Raw genomic sequence first — 17,998 nt, forward strand, 5'->3', positions numbered from 1 at the left:
CTCTCTCTCTCTCTCTCTCTCTCTCTGTCTGTATGTGTGTGTGTATTGGGGGGGGGGGCGTGTGTGTTTGTGTGTGAATGTGTATGTGTGCGTGTCACGTTATGTGTGTGTGTATTTGTGTGTGTGTGTGTGTGTGTGTGTGTGTGTGTGTGTGTGTGTGTGTGTGTGTAATTGCATTATTGCATAAAAAATAAGAGCTAAATATGCGGTGTTGAACGATATTGTTTAGAGCGAATTGAATAATAATACGATTCTAAAACCAACATATAAAAAGTGACATTGATAACCGAATATAGCCGGAAGACAATAGGTTCGCACATGTGTGACTAAACGTACATTTTCTGTTGTGAGAAGTGGGTTTAATTAATGTCGGGCAACTTTTCAGGCAGTGGATTCACTCTGACATTAGCCTATAAACTGCGCTGATAACAACAACACTGCAAAATAAAGAGCATAATGGTTTTCGTCTTTGTGTATTTTCAGAAAACCCGTGCTCAAAATATTGCACATGTTGAACGAAGCATTGACCAAAGAACGCCCAAGACAAAACCTACAGACGGCTGAATTTTCATCCACGCTGGCAAAGGAACTCCGCTTTTACCATCCATATCCAGGTTGTTATTTCAAATTCTTTAAAATCAAGAGAGGTTGGTGAATAGTGTATGCGTTTACCAGACTAACAGACACACGTCCACGTCTTTGAGCCGTGGTACAGTTGTTAACACTTTGATGAGGTATAATATACCTCCTGCGGGTTAGGGGGAGTCCCATATTGGTTGGGACGAGAAAGAATTTACCCGATGCTCCCCAGCATGTCGTAAGAGGCGACTAACGGATTCTGTTTCTCCTTTTACCCTTGTTAAGTGTTTCTTGTATAGAATATAGAATCTCAAACAGAATGAGGCAGAGCGATGTTAAGATATCAAATAACCAAAGGGAAGTAATCGCTCTTAATGCATACGACATGTGTAATAGAGTAAGCGAGAGTTGTACGGAACCTTTTCTCCTGGCACCTGAGAGAATAACAAGCATTGAAATGAATATATGAGCTTGCGGTGATCATCCTTTTTTGAGGATGAAAGTCGCTTGTTCATTTCAATGCTTGTTATTCTCTCAGGTGCCAGGAGAAAAGGTTCCGTGCAACTCTCGCTTACTCTATTACACATGTCGTATGCATTAAGAGCGATTACTTCCCTTTGGTTATTTGATGTATAGAATATAGTAAATTTTTGTAAAGATTTTAGTCAAGCAGTATGTAAGAAATGTCAAGTCCTTTGTACTGGAAACTTGCATTCTCCCAGTAAGGTAATATATTGTACTACGTTGCATGCCCCTGGAGCAAATGTTTGATTAGTGCTTTTGTGGACAAGAAACAATTGACAAGTGGCTCTATCCCATCTCCCCCCTTTCCTCCGTCGCAATATAACCTTCAATGGTTGAAAACGACGTTAAACACCAAATAAATAAAGAAAGAAAGATGAGGTATAATATGTATAATATTTTTGGACTTTTAATGACAGATTGTAAACACACAAACATATTTAGAAATACTTAAGGTGTGGTTTCAAACAAGACATCCTTGTTGGTCGTGTAAAGACAGTAGTTATATATAGGTTACACACTCCGAGTTCTGAATATTGTGCATATTTTCTCTTGGGTAGATTTTCAGGTATTACCGAGCCACCTCGCCAGAGGCTCGGTAATACCTGAAAATCGAACCTAGGGAAAGTATGCAAGATATTCAGGACGAGGTGTGTAAGCTTTTTATCCCATTTTTCTGACGTTTTCATTAAACAAAATCACCTTTTTGACACAAACTCTGCGAGTGCCTGTTATCTGCGTACCAAAACCTTCCGCCACCGCAAATTGTGTCATCAAATTTTAAACGAGTCCCCTTTTGTCTTTTTGGCAAACGCGCCATAAAACGTCTGCTTTTGTATTCAGTCATCTATACTGCATAAGAGAAGGAATAACAGTTATTTTTAGAGTTGAAATGAATTTGGAAATATTATTTTGCATTTTTGGCTTCTGGCTTTCGTCCTATCTGACCAGTATACCAGTCATATGTTTCCGACATTGGGCAGTTCAATGCATTTGATACTGTGCAGATACCGGCCGGTTTCAGTCGGTGACCCAAGTCGGTTGTCGGTGGCATTCGCAAAAAGACTGTTTGTGTGATTTTACAAGCGATGAGGATGATTGCTGAATGTGTGCTTATTCGAGCTGTTGTGCTTCAGTGTTCAAATTTGGATTACTTACTTCTTCAATCGTCATTTAGGTGACTTACTTACTTACTGCCTTTCACGCCTGGTGGCGTGTAGGGCAGCGACTCATTTAGGTGAGCGTTACTTTAATGGCTGTCGTTCAGTCTTAGGCAAGTAAGTTGTGCTTGCCCTTGAGTTGCTGTAAGATTTTAAGATGACTTATGTAAATTCTGGAGGATGTAATTGTGATGCTACAAAGAACCGACGCGCTCACAAAACAAAACGAACACTAGAATTGGAAAATTAATTAAAGTTTTATTGTGGATATGGTCATACTTGTCAATGTCATAGGAATCAGTTCGTAATATTAAAATATAAAAAGCTAAACATAAACCTATGGAGAGCTAAATTACTTATATTGGAGCGTGGCGGAAAAACTGATCTAAGTTTAGAATATGAATTGATGCTAAAATGTGGAGTAGATATGACTAGCTTGAGTGGGAGTGCAGAACAGTAGAGTGTGAAGCGTGGAGCGAGAAGCGCGGAGCGGCGGAAACTGATAAAAAGAAAAAACTAAACTTAGAATTCTAAACATCAAACTAAACATAAAAGGTGTCCTAAAAACATAAACATCAAAGATGGACGTCAAAATGGCGGCCGAAACAAGATGGTGGCAAATCAAGAAAAAATCACCAAAGCTATCCTAAACACCAAGACAAAATATGTTAGAAAACCCTAACATAGAATAAACGTATGACACACTAGGCTAACTAAACAAGAAACGACACGCAGTGAAAGGAAAGCTGACCAACATTACAGGACGGAGAAATACAAATACAACTCGCAAACATGAACCAAAATCTTACAGAAGGTTAGCAAACAAAAACTGGCTTAAAGTCAAATCATAATAAACCAGAACAGTCTCAGCTCTTCCCTTGCATAGATAAAAACGTAAGACAAAGAAACGGAAAGAAGACAAAGAAACGGAAAGAAGTCATAACAAACAAAGATTCGAAACGAAAATTACACGAATTCGGTAAATAAGAGCAACATGGAGTCAGAAATGGATACTCGCCTTTGACAGCATCAATATAATCTAAACAGGCTCAAGGCGAGCAACTAAACAGAACATTACAAATTAACTTGATAAAAACTGGTCCCAGGAACAGAGCAAAAAACCTATCTATACTAAAACACATGTTGTTCCCTGAACGGCTTCCCAGCAAGTGACGACGAATACCGGCTATCCACCACAGAGGTGAGCTAAAAGTTACTGCGCGTTACTACGGTTTTTACTGTTACAAAGCATGCGTCCCGTGCTCTCCGGGGAAAATCTCCATAGGCTAGCATGGTGTCCAGCGTGAGCCATACAGGCACATGAAATTAATATCAGAAAAACGCCGGCCACACTCTCGTTTATAAATTTGTTCGTTACAATATTTAACGTCAGTAAAACAAAAACAAAGGTCGTACCAGGACGCTCATACTTAATAAAGAAAACTAAAAGATAAAGAGCGAGCTAGACCTGCACGCGAAACTACAGAGGTGGCAAAAGTGCACAAATAGGTGCAAAAGTGAGATAAGGAAAGAAAAGTGAAAGAAAAGAGGTGAGAAGGAGATCAGAAAAAGGGGAAGCTACCACCACGGAAAGTCGCATGCGAGTCAAGCTAGAAGCATGACTAAAAAACACAAGCAAAACAAAAAGAATCTAGATACACAGAAGCAGGGGTGAGTTTTGGCGCTCGCCCGCTCGCCCCCGGCGACTTCAAATCGCGTCGGGCGGGTTCGAAATTCCTCTAAAATCGCCCGCCTGGCGAGTTCAAATTTCGCTGAAGCACAAAGTTGTTAGGCAACGTAGTCAATCGGAACGGCCGGCGAACAAATATCTCTGCGGGCGATCTCAAAATCTGTCACTTCTCTACTGCCCACTCATCTCCCCCCCCTTCCCCCACTTTCAGAAGGACTCAGGACTACCACCAATCAAGGCCAGACACATTGGCTAGACAGCTACCCCCCTCCGCCTCACTTGACCGTGTCATCACCCCTCCAGTGCCACGAGCCGCTGGCGATTGCATCAGCAGTCAAAATAGTTAAACCCTCCTTCGTCCCCCCTCTTTGCGCTATTCACTTCACCCCCTCTCTTATATCTTATCCTGCGCTCACCAATCCTTCAGAGACTTTCACATGTTGTAAAACAGTTTCCTCTCAGATAAAAACTCGGTCATTGACCCCGAGTAAGAAGGTCAGTGTCTCGACAGGCAGCTGTGTTCACTGAGATTGCAAGTGACCCAGGTCTCAATAGGCCAACCAGCTTTTACAATGCATCTGCCTTTGATCTGACCGCCCATCCAGAGCAAACATATTCCCCCTAGCCCTCTGTATTTTTCCTTTGATGTGCCTGCTATGTACCACTGATCCAGTTTCTGGGAAATGTATAATTATGTCATTGACTGCAGGGATACTCATTGAGACCATTTTCCAAAATATGTTAACACCAGCTTTGCTGACCAACTTAGTACAAGTAGTGACAGTACTACTGCTGTCAATTATTTCCCTTCAACTAAGGAAGTACAAAAAAAACAACCGATCCACTATATGTGATAAAGAAGAAAAGACAGACCTTCAACAATAGGACAAGGGATGCAACTCTGCTGAATCAAAAGCATAAAGATCACCTGTGAACAATTCTAGGATCAGGAAATCTGAACATCTGTTTGTTTTCATTAGGAAATAGAAATGAAATATAATGCTTTTGATTATTTATGACTTAAGCTGTGGTAAATTTGGCTGGTATGCAACTTTTATACTTCTGCTTGATCTAACAGTAATATTAATAACACAGACATAAAGAAAAAGAAACAAAACAAGAAAGCAACTTAGAATTTTTTTTTTGTAGTCAGCTTTTTATACTTGGTTTTACACAACAAAAAACATAATTTAAATTAAAAAAAAAATGCTGATTTACTCTTTTGTAGTGTGTGTTTATGTGGTAAGTAGAGTTCCATAGTAAATTACTTTGTAAATTGTGTGGTAGGGGGTACATAAAGGGGGTAACTTTTAGTGAGGTTTAGTGTGTGATTGTGTGACAGGGTGTGAATGTGGTTTTGATTTCTTGTTTCTTTGTGGCGGCTTTTATTTTAAATTCTTTATAAAAACAAGGTTAATTATCATTATATTAAAACATAGCACTTTAGTCATCAAGTTTTGTGTGTGTTTGTGGTAGTTATTAGTAGTGCAAATCCACATGTATGCATTATAAGTATGAATGTACGTCTTTTGTGTATGTGGTTAGCACGCGACGAGCCGCTGGGGCGGTTGTAAGAAATCCCGGCAGGTTGGGGGCCGGTTGGGATTTTGGGGGGCCGGTTCAATTTTTGACTTACCGGCCCCCCTGGCCGGTAGCAAAAAAAGTTAAGGTACACCCCTGCACAGAAGGCTCCTTAGCAGGGGCATTCACATAAGTTATCTGTACTGCACTGCGGTAGTTATGTCCTGCTGGTCTATTCAATGTATGTCAAAACTTGTAAATCTATCTACCTGCATGACCTGAACCTAGACACCGTTGTTTACTTTAAAATTGAAAAATAACACACGCAAGATCCGACCTTCTTCGCCACCTTTTATTTTAACCGTATTTCCAACTTTGTAAGTGGCAATTTCCATGTTGTTGGTCAACTTGATCAGTAGCCGATGATTCTGTAGCAAACGACAGATCTGCAGCAGACGACAGATGGGACAGCCTTGTTCTGTTACCCCCCGCGGGTTAGGGGGAAGAATTTCCCTGATGCTCCCCAGCATGTCGTAAGAGGCGACTAACGGATTTTGTTTCTCCTTTTACCCTTGTTAAGTGTTTCTTGTATAGAATATAGTCAATTTTTGTAAAGATTTTAGTCAAGCAGTATGTAAGAAATGTTAAAGTCCTTTGTACTGGAAACTTGCATTCTCCCAGTAAGGTAATAGATTGTACTATGTTGCAAGCCCCTGGAGCAAATTTTTGATTAGTGCTTTTGTGAACAAGAAACAATTGACAAGTGGCTCTATCCCATCTTCCCCCTTTCCCCGTCGCGATATAACTCTTCGTGGTTGAAAACGACGTTAAACACCAAATAAAGAAAGAAAGCCTTGTTCTGTTGAACCAGATTTAGCAATCGATGCTCTAAAAGCGATAGCAAAATTTTAATGAACACAAATGTAAACATACTGTTTTAGTTTATTTTTTTATTTCGTCGCTCAGGATTTTGAATCAGGATTTTGTTGTCGGAATTGATCTGAGTGGTTGCCTTTATTCAGTTTGAAGCGTACTAGAGTTGTGCGCCTTGAATCACTCGTCTTTCTCTATCGCTCTCGCTCTCATCTCTTCGGCCAACACATAATCTTCACTCAGCTCTTTTCACCCCAGCAGATTATGTGTATTCTTTGTTGTTTTCTTTATTTCTTCAATGTTAAAATGTTTGTAGATCGTTAGCCAAACGTGATTTCGACTTTTATACCGCAGAATATCTCGTTTTGCTGAAGAAAGTAGTCCCGGAGTCAATGATAAATATGCAGATGACCTCTATGAATTATTCAATTGTACTCTGAGATCAAATACAATGACCAATGACAGGTGAGATCGAGAGTCGGTGATGATGGATTATTCATATGGTAACCATAGATTATTCAGAATAATCACCTCCTCAGCTAACAGAGACAAAGAGGCAGGTCATGGGATAATAAAGAATCACGTCTCACTTATTGTCTTGCCTTTTTTGTAAGATGCGTGTTGGAATTGTAACAACTGTTTTTTTGCTCACCTTAACGATTGGTTGATCTGTCGGAATATGTTTGTTCTTCTGCTTGTCCATCTGTTTGTTTGTCTGTATTGACATATCTGTGTATCTGTCAGTGTGTACTATTTTCTGTGCAGGTCTATCTGAACCTTTTTGGCTGTTATATACATTAAATCCAAGAGAAAGTCTTTTAGAAAATGAAACAAAGCTCCATGTAATCAGGCCGAGACAGGTAATTATCTCCTTGTCTATTTCAGTGCGAGCAATGGCAACCGCACCAGGTCCGGTGAGTGTCTGACGAAATTGAGTTCAGTGTTACGATTCAACAAGTGGGGGGGGGGAGAGAGAGAGAGAGAGAGAGAGAGAGAGAGAGAGAGAGAGAGAGAGAGAGAGAGAGAGAGAGAGAGAGAGAGAGAGAGAGAGAGTTGATTTGAATTGAATTGAATTGAACTTTATTTAACAAGGATTAAGATTTAAGGCTACGCCTTTTCTTACAATCTGTCCTTGGGACGCACAGACACACAATGATAAAATTTGAAATTTAAAAATTAAAAAGTTAACAACAAAAGGGGAGAGTCTAACTTTTTCAAGTGGACATCACTGCTGCCATTCCAGAGCGTCGAAACATAATTAATGTGAGGCATTACATGAGCATGGTGGAACATCTCCAGAGTCCTTCTGTCCGTAAATTGCTTTAACTTGGATAGGAGGAAAACGTTCTTGGCTACTTTCTTTACAAATATGCTGTAAGTGTGCCTGCCACTTGAATTCACAATCAATAATTACCCCAAAAACGCGATGTTGTTGAACTTGTTGAATTGATTGCGTACCAATTGTAAGATTTAGTTTGAGTGGAGAAGTCTGGTGTTTTAGTCTGGTTGCAATTACCATACTTTTAGTTTTTATTGGATGGACAAGCCTAGCATTGGCACTACACCAGTTATTTACATCGTTTAAAGCTGTTTGAAGGGAGGACTATTGCTGGCACAGACTTTCCACTTGAATGAAGAGAAGAATCGTCAGCAAAAAAATCACTTCTTACAATTACTATCAGAACAGAGAGAGAGAGAGAGAGAGAGAGAGAGAGAGAGAGAGAGAGAGAGAGAGAGAGAGAGAGAGAGAGAGAGAGAGAGAGAGAGCGAGAGAGAGAGAGAGGAGAGAGAGAGAGAGAGAGAGAGAGAGAGAGAGAGAGAGAGAGAGAGAGAGAGAGAGACAATGATAATGACAATGACAAATTCTTTATTTACGAGGGTAGTGACATAAGCAAACAGGTGCTTTTTTTACATCCAGCCCTCGCCCATGGGAGGGTGTAATCTAATGATAATACGTTTTAAAAATGTTGGAATATCAATTAAAGAAGTAATAAAAACAAACGATGAACAAGCAAACGATTAACAGACTAAAAAAACAAACAAAAATATACATACAAGCGAACATGACATATCATTGTCAAAGGCATAATGAAAACTGTATCAATCAAGCAAAAACGTGTGCAACTTCGAGGGAAGAAAAATTCCGTGAACTGAGGAATCAATGGAACAACTACGTTGCAAATAATAACAATGTAGCATCGTCAGTTACATAAGTCATGTTATGAAATTAATTAGGTACATGTATCTACTGAAACCGGCACGGTTGGCCTAGTGGTAAGGCGTCCGCCCCGTGATCGGGAGGTCGTGGGTTCGAACCCCGGCCGGGTCATACCTGAGACTTTAAAATTGGCAATCTAGTGGCTGCTCCGCCTGGCGTCTGGCATTATGGGGTTAGTGCTAGGACTGGTTGGTCCGGTGTCAGAATAATGTGACTGGGTGAGACACGAAGCCTGTGCTGCGACTTCTGTCTTTTGTGTGGCGCACGTTATATGTCACCACCTATTTTATTCATGTTTTTATTACTTAGTTAGTGGAAGAATGTATGTTTTGTAATGTATGTTTGAAGGTGTATGCTTTTAATTAAGCGTTGTTGACTATGAATGTAGATGTAAATGCTTGTATAACTGTGTTTTAATTTTAAATGTGTCAAGCGCAAAGAGCATAATTGTAAAGTTATGATGTTGCGCTATATAAATGCTCATTTATTATTATTATTATTATTATTATGTCAAAGCAGCACCGCCCTGATATGGCCCTTCGTGGTCGGCTGGGCGTTAAGCAAACAAACAAACAAACAAAATGCATCTACTGAAACGTGTAAAAGGTAAAAATAAGGCATCAACAATATAAACATGTTCAGGCTAAGTGAGAACGAAATGTGCCATGTATAAGGAATGAGAAATATCTGTCTTTAAAAGTCTTGGCATTGACGGAATGTCTGAGACCGCTTGGAAGTGAATTCCAAAGATTAGTCCCCGAAAAGAGTAGGCTGGACTTAAAAAGATCTATACGAGGTCGAGGAGCATACATTTTTGTTGGGTCTTTTAAATTGTGGGAAGTGAATTGAGAAGAAAGAGGTGCAGGCGCTCTTCCAATTATGAGTTTATGCATCAAAACGCCTTTATTGTACATGAGTCTTGATTTAGGAGGAAGGATGTTTAAAAGTTTATAGTCTTCGTTGGAAACCGAGACTTGTAATAAAATAACTTTGATTGCTCTTTTATGTAAACTAAATAAAGGTTTCAGAGTCTTTGCACTCGCACAATCCCAGAGAGAGAGAGAGAGAGAGAGAGAGAGAGAGAGATGGTTGGTTGGTTTTTGGGGTTTAATGTCTCTTCAGCAGATGCTAGCTGCTATTCGAGACCGATACAGTTATTTTCTTTTCCCTTCATATGGCAACTTCTACGTTTCAGACTATTTACATTCAAATCTATCACTGTAAAAGAAGGTTCTCAAAATTAATAATTTTCACTTTTGGTACTTTAAATCTTGTAAAAAATCTTAATCTCTTTTAAAAAGTTAAAAATCTTGTCCGGGGGAACATCCCGGAGAGAGAGAGAGAGAGAGAGAGAGAGAGAGAGAGAGAGGGAGAGAGAGAGAGCGAGAGAAATGACCAGAGAGAGGAGAGAGACAGACAGACAGACAGACAGACAGACAGACAGAGAGAGAGAGACAGAGAGAGAGAGGGAGTGGGGAGAGAGACATACAAAAGAGAGAGAGAGAGGGGGAGAGAGAGAGCGAGACAGACAAAAACAGACAGACAAAGAGAGTCAGAGGGGGAGAAACCCAGACAGAGAGAGAGAGAGAGAGACAGAGACAGAGAGACAGAGACAGAAAGAGGGAGACATAGCGATATTTATAGAGAGAGAGAGTGAAAAAACATATGTTCAGAGCTTGCAAGTCTCAAATTAGCCGATTAAGAGGGATAAAATGTTCGAAATAAAGGTGTTGGCACACCTTAAGCTCTGTGATACAATCTTTGTTTGCATAAACTTAAATACACATTTCGGTATGAAATTTGTACTGAACAGAATAGAATTGAATCTGGAGAGAAGCTCAGTGAAAAACTCTGCATGCAATTCAAGATGTTTGCCATACTTGTGACCATGTACAGCTCAGGAGGACCTCTGTGGCCAAGCCACCCAGACCGACACACCCATAGACCGAGGTCAGAGTTCATGGCCCGTATTCTTGAAAAAGCTGCAACATTGTGTCCTTTAAAGTCAAACTATCGTTTAACTACCGCCCAGTATTTATTTTTACTGCCTGGTAATTATTTATTTTCCCCCTGTATTAATATGTGTGTCTGGCGGAAGGTCGGCGGCTACCAAAATTGGTTATTTTTAAAATAGTAGATTCTTCATGCTAGCTCCTCTCTACAAACAATATTTAAACACCAATTTATTCTTGAAAAAGCTGCAGTGGTGATTTTTGGCTCACGTAAGTGTAGCCTATGCGATGCTAACTTTTGTCTGTCTGTGCGTGCGTGCGTATGTGTGTGTGTATACATGTCTGTGGTAGAAACTTTAACATTTGAAGACGTCATATTACATTGACGTCACATTATGACGTACGAGGGTTAGACGTCACGCGATGGAATTACTGAAAGTCTCGGTGATTGTTATTTTGAGCGGGCCGAGACTATTTGGCAGTCGTGTCCATCAGAGATCTGTAGCAGTATCTCTGTGTCCATGTAAGTAGGCTGCATGCAGACAGACAGATCTAGATCTAGTATCTCGCTTTCTTGCTCAGTGTCACCTATGCTTACTGTGTGTGTGTGTGTGTGTGTGTGTGTGTGTGTGTGTGTGTGTGTGTGTGTGTGAACTGTGTGTGTGTATGTGTGACGGAGTGATTGAGTTTGTGTTACTGTTTGTCGATTTCTTACGTGAGCCTTGAAGGCTTCGCCTCTTGTTGTAATGGTATCAGAAAGGCGTTTGACAAAAATGATACCGTCTCGAGTCCACGTGTCATTCTAGTTCTATACTTCACTTTCTAAATATTTGTGTGACTTTCCAGGCATTTCGCTTCCATTGCAACCACGGGACGAATGTCGTGCTGAGTGACAACCAGCGGAAAGCACAGTATCAGGGCAGTGGTTTATTTGATGGTATCGTCATGTCAAGTGATCCCATGGAGGCTGACAAGCTGTATGAGGTAACACACACACACACACACACACACACACACACACACACACACACACACACACACACACACTCTCTCTCTCTCTCTTTCACACCCAAACATGTACACACACACACACACACACACACACACACACACACACACACACACACACACACGCGCGCGCGCGCGCGCACACACACTCACAGTCCGCATATAGGGATTACTTACACACAATAGGCAATTAAGTATATTAAGTTTCGAAAGTGCCGCCGAAAAGACCAAATTTATGGTTCTCACGAGAAAGAAGGTACAGTCACAATTACAGTCAACCACACACCCTCAGAGCATAAAACAAGTCGCGTAAGGCGAAAATACAACATTTAGTCAAGTAGCTGTCGAACTCACAGAATGAAACTGAACGCAATGCCATTTTTCAGCAAGACCGTATACTCGTAGCATCGTCAGTCCACCGCTCATGGCAAAGGCAGTGAAATTGACAAGAAGAGCGGGGTAGTAGTTGCGCTAAGAAGGATAGCACGCTTTTCTGTACCTCTCTTCGTTTTAACTTTCTGAGCGTGTTTTTAATCCAAACATATCATATCTATATGTTTTTGGAATCAGGAACCGACAAGGAATAAGATGAAAGTGTTTTTAAATTGATTTCGACAATTTAATTTTGATAATAATTTTTATATATTTAATTTTCAGAGCTTGTTTTTAATCCAAATATAACATATTTATATGTTTTTGGAATCAGAAAATGATGGAGAATAAGATGAACGTAAATTTGGATCGTTTTATAAATTTTTATTTTTTTTTACAATTTTCAGATTTTTAATGACCAAAGTCATTAATTAATTTTTAAGCCACCAAGCTGAAATGCAAAACCGAAGTCCGGGCTTCGTCGAAGATTACTTGACCAAAATTTCAACCAATTTGGTTGAAAAATGAGGGCGTGACAGTGCCGCCTCAACTTTCACGAAAAGCCGGATATGACGTCATCAAAGACATTTATCAAAAAAATGAAAAAAACGTTCGGGGATTTCATACCCAGGAACTCTCATGTCAAATTTCATAAAGATCGGTCCAGTAGTTTAGTCTGAATCGCTCTACACACACACACAGACACACACAGACACACACACACACACACGCACATACACCACGACCCTCGTCTCGATTCCCCCCTCTACGTTAAAACATTTAGTCAAAACTTGACTAAATGTAAAAACAAGTCACATTCCTGGGCCTCTCCTTCACGTCGAACCTAATAATAGGGGTCACACACCAAACAACCTTATTTGTCAGCAAAGTAAAAATGGCTGCACTTAAAATCATGTGCGATCTCCCTAGACACTCTATTAACTTATTAGTGTATCAAGAGGCTGGCTGGTTTCCCCTCGGCTCAATATGTAGCAAGAGCCAGTACCTTTGATAATATTGCAAACGAAGCCCTCACTGCTGATTTTAACACAATCACCTCGACCCCTTACCAACACCTATCAAGAAACACACCCAAAAGATACGTTGCGACGATCCCACTAGCAGATTATGTTCAAACAATATTTCAAGAAAGAGAGGCTACTGCAGAAATGTGCGACATCGTATGAGCATCCCACTATATGAATGACCTCCCTCATCCCCCAACAAGAGTCGTAATTCTCTCCGACTCAAAATAAGCTTTGACCACTTTCCAAAATGGTTTCAGAAACCGGGCAGAGCTACAGGCGGAAATATGGTTCCTCTGCCACCAAATCATTGCTCTGAATAAAACTGAACGCACTGCATTTTTTTTTTTTTTTATCTCACCAAGACCAAATACTCGTAGCATCGTCAGTCCACCGCTCGTGGCAAAGGCAGTGAAATTGACTCGCCAGAATAGCGCGGTAGTGGTTGCGCTGAGCAGGATAGCACGCTTTATATATCTGTTCTTTTTAACTTTCTGAGCTAGTTTTTTAATTCAAATATAATTATCATATCTATGTTTTTGGAGTCAGGAACCGACAAGGAATAAGATGAAATTACTTTTAAATGGATTCCAAAAAATGTAATTCTTATCATAATGTTCATATACATGTATTTAATTATATTTTTGGATCGTTTTACACAACAATAATTGTAATTACAATGTTCAGATTTGTAATGACTAAACTCATTTAGTAACTTTTAGGCCTCCAAGCTGAAATGCAATACCAAAGTCCGGCCTTCGTCGAAGATTGCTTGACCAAAATATCAATCTATTTGATCGAAAAATGAGGGCGTGACATGCAGTGCGGCCTCAAGTTTTACAACAAGCCGGATATAACGTCATCAAAGAGATTTATCACACACACAAAAAGAAAACAACGTCCGGGGATATCATACTCAGGGACTCTCAAGTACATTTTCGTGAAGATCGGTCCAGTAGTTTTCTCTGAATAATAATAATAATAATTGTCAGAAAGTACTGGTGTCACATGACTGATGTGAACCAGTTGATTGGCTAATGGCGATGCGCTAGAGTGCGCTAACTTTTCCACTGAGCGTATTCTTCCGCCCTTTGCCTAAGCGAGACTGTGCTCTTATCCTCAGAATTAATTAATGACATGTAGCTTATATTCTCCACAATACCAAATGACCATAAATTCCCCGCTTCTCAATTAAAGCAGAAGTGGGTTTTTTTCTGACAGATTGCATGTGCCTGTGCCACAGTGCTACTGATCTAAAATAGAATCCGCTGTGTTTCATCTAATTTTCGCCGACTTGCAAAATAGATTCTTCTCATATGCCGTGTTAGTGGCATGTAGCTTATCATCCACATTACCAAATGATGAGTTAGTATACAATTCCCAGCGGCTAACAGAAAACACAAGTGTTATTCCGATAACGTACCAGCCAGACCAGTTTGGAAGACTGACTCGATGGACTCTGTCATACGTAGCAGACTATGTACACTGAAATACGACTGCATCAGTTCAGTAAATGAATGGTTTCCGAATTATTATTTCAAGGCAAGAACAATCGTAATCGAAAACGTGTAGGGTTCAGAACGTTCTTACCATATATATAAGACTTATTACCTCATGCGTGCAGACTCAGTCAGTGCAGACTGCAGTGGTTCGATTGCTCTTGCCTAGCACAGTAGCAGACGACATAAACCCCGCTCAGCAAATTAACATGTTGGGCAAATGTGAACTAAAAAACGATGGGGATATGAAACATGTAGGGTTCAGAGCATTCTTACCGTTCATATTTAGTATCACACTCCCCGATGAGTGAAGATACAACACGAGAAATATGCCACATTTATTTTGAAAATGTGCAACCGTCGAGTCCTTCGACTTCGAGTCAATTCAAGGGGAGTCACTCCGCACAGTCAATCCGTCGAACCTCGACTGGAGGTTTCGAATCGCAAATAACGAAGAGTACAGTCCTTTCTCCGAGTTCAAATGAGGTCTCTCTGAAAGATCATCACTGTTCAGCTTAACGCTACACTGGAATTTACCAACAGAAATTAAAATGCGTGTGACGAAAGCACGACACACTTGAGACACCCCACACAAAAGTAGATCTTACTGTACACTGACGACCTAACCACACAGTTATGCCTATTCAAATGCGCGTAGCAAAATGTGCGTTTGGAATCTTCTTTTTTCTATGGCGGTACTGACAATATCGTTATTGAAACAATCCCAGTGCACTAAGGAATTTATAGAGCAAATCTCGAAAATAATTATTGAACTCAGCGCTATGCGCTTCGTTCAATAATGAATTTTCTCGATTTGCTCTATAAATCCCTTAGTGCACTGGGATGTCTCAATAACTTAAATAATAATAATAATAATAATAATAATAATAATTGTCAGTAAGTACTGGTGTCACATGACTGATGTGAACCAGTTGATTGGCTAATGGCGATGCGCTAAAACTGTTAGCGCACTCTTGGAGTGCGCTAACTTTTCCACAGAGCGTATTCTTACGCCCTTTACCTAAGCAAGACTGTGCTCTCATCCTCAGAATTAATTACTGACATGTAGCTTATATTCTCCACAATACCAAATGACCATAAATTCCCTACTTCTCAATTAAAGCAGAAGTGGTTTTTTTTCTGACAGATTGCATGTGCCTGTGCCACAGTGCGGCTGCCACTGATCTAAAAATAGAAGCCGCTGGGTTTCATCTAATTCTCGCCGACTTGCATAGATTCTTCTCATCGTGTTAGTGGCATGTAGCTTATCATCCACATTACCAAATGATGAGTTAATATAAAATTCCCACCCGCTAGCAGAAAACACAAGTGTTATTCCGATAACGTACCAGCTAGACCAGTTTGGAAGACTGACTCGATCGACTCTGTCATACGTAGCCGCACTGACTACACTGAAATACGACTGCATCAGTTCAGTAAATGAATGGTTTCCGAATTATTATTTCAAGGCAAGAACAATCGTAATCGAAAACGTGTAGGGTTCAGAACGTTCTTACCATTATAAGACTTATTACCAGCGTGCCTCGTGCGTGCAGACTCAGTCAGTCCAGACTGCATGCAGTGGTTTGATTGCCCTAGCAGACGACATAAACCCCGCTCAGCAAATTAACATGTTGGGCAAATGTGAACGAAAAAACGATGGGGATATAATACGTGTAGGGTTCAGAGCATTCTTACCGTTCATATTTAGTATCAGACTCCCCGATGAATGAAGATACAACACGAAAATATGCCACATTTGTTTTGAAAATGTGCGAACCGTCGAGTCCCGCGGCTTCGAGTCAATTCAAGGGGAGTCACTCCGCACAGTCAATCCGTCGAAGCTCGACTGGAGGTTTCGAATCGCAAATAATGAAGAGCACAGCCCTTTCTCCGAGTTCAAATGAGGTCTCTCTGAAAGATCATCACTGTTCAGATTAACGCTACACTGGAATTTACCAACAGAAATTAAAATGCGTGTGACGAAAGCACGACACACTTGAGACACCCCACACAAAAGTAGATCTTTACTGTACACGACCTGACCACACAGTTATGCCTATTCAAATGCGCGTTGCAAAATGTGCGCTTGGAATCTTCTTTTTTCTATGGCGGTACTGACAATATCGTTATTGAAACAATCCCAGTGCACTAAGGGATTTATAGAGCAAATCTCGAAAATAATTATTGAACTCAGCGCTATGCGCTTCGTTCAATAATGAATTTTCTCGATTTGCTCTATAAATCCCTTAGTGCACTGGGATGTCTCAATAACTTAAATAATAATAATAATAATAATAATAATAATTGTCAGTAAGTACTGGTGTCACATGACTGATGTGAACCAGTTGATTGGCTAATGGCGATGCGCTAAAACTGTTAGCGCACTCTTGGAGTGCGCTAACTTTTCCACAGAGCGTATTCTTGCGCCCTTTGCCTAAGCAAGACTGTGCTCTATTAATCCTCAGAATTAATTAATGACATGTAGCTTATATTCTCCACAATACCAAATGACCATAAATTCCCTGCTTCTCAAGTTAAAGCAGAAGTGGTTTTTTTTCTGACAGATTGCATGTGCCTGTGCCAGTGCCAGTGATCTAAACTGAAATAGAAGCCGCTGTGTTTCATCTAATTTTCGCTGACTTGCAAAGATTCTTCTCATATGCCGTGTTAGTGGCATGTAGCTTATCATCCACATTACCAAATGATGAGTTAGTATACAATTCCCAGCGGCTAACAGAAAACACAAGTGTTATTCCGATAACGTACCAGCCAGACCAGTTTGGAAGACTGACTCGATCGACTCTGTAGCAGACAACACAGAAATACGACTACATCAGTTCAGTAAATGAATGGTTTCAGAATTATTATTTCAAAGCAAGAACAATCGTAATCGAAAACGTGTAAGGTTCAGAACGTTCTTACCATATATAAGATTTATTAGCAGCCTGCCTCATGCGTACAGACTCAGTGCAGACTGCAGTCGTTCCATTGCCCAGGTTGGCAGGTAGCCTAGCAGACGACATTAACCCCGCTCAGCAAATTAACATGTTGGGCAAATGTGAACGAAAAAACGATGGGGATATAATACGTGTAGGGTTCAGAGCATTCTTACCGTTCATATTTAGTATCAGACTCCCCGATGAGTGAAGATACAACACGAGAAATATGCCACATTTGTTTTGAAAATGTGCGAACCGTCGAGTCCCGCTTTGAGTCAATTCAAGGGGAGTCACTCCGCACAGTCAATCCGTCGAAGCTCGACTGGAGGTTTCGAATCGCAAATAATGAAGAGCCTTTCTCCGAGTTCAAATGAGGTCTCTCTGAAAGATCATCACTGTTCAGATTAACGCTACACTGGAATTTACCAACAGAAATTAAAATGCGTGTGAGGAAAGCACGACACACTTGAGACACCCCACACAAAAGTAGATCTTTACTGTACACGACCTGACCACGCAGTTATGCCTATTCAAATGCGCGTTGCAAAATGTGCGTTGGGAATCTTCTTTTTTCTATGGCGGTACTGACAATATCGTTATTGAAACAATCCCAGTGCACAAAGGGATTTATAGAGCA

General features: G+C 40.4%; 1 protein-coding gene across 1 annotated transcript in view; it reads left to right on the forward strand.

Annotated features, from left to right (window-relative positions):
- The window catches only part of LOC138956275 (caspase-8-like), a 63,846-nt gene that overhangs the window by 27,296 nt on the left and 18,552 nt on the right, over nt 1-17,998 (forward strand). Inside the window, exons 3-5 of the mRNA XM_070327675.1 lie at nt 484-614; nt 7,231-7,259; nt 11,362-11,499. Coding sequence (XP_070183776.1) covers nt 484-614; nt 7,231-7,259; nt 11,362-11,499 — 298 coding nt within the window. The remainder of the gene's footprint in view (nt 1-483; nt 615-7,230; nt 7,260-11,361; nt 11,500-17,998) is intronic.

The sequence above is a fragment of the Littorina saxatilis genome, unplaced genomic scaffold (genome assembly GCF_037325665.1).
Source record: "Littorina saxatilis isolate snail1 unplaced genomic scaffold, US_GU_Lsax_2.0 scaffold_316, whole genome shotgun sequence".
NCBI classification, from domain to species: Eukaryota; Metazoa; Mollusca; class Gastropoda; order Littorinimorpha; family Littorinidae; genus Littorina; species Littorina saxatilis.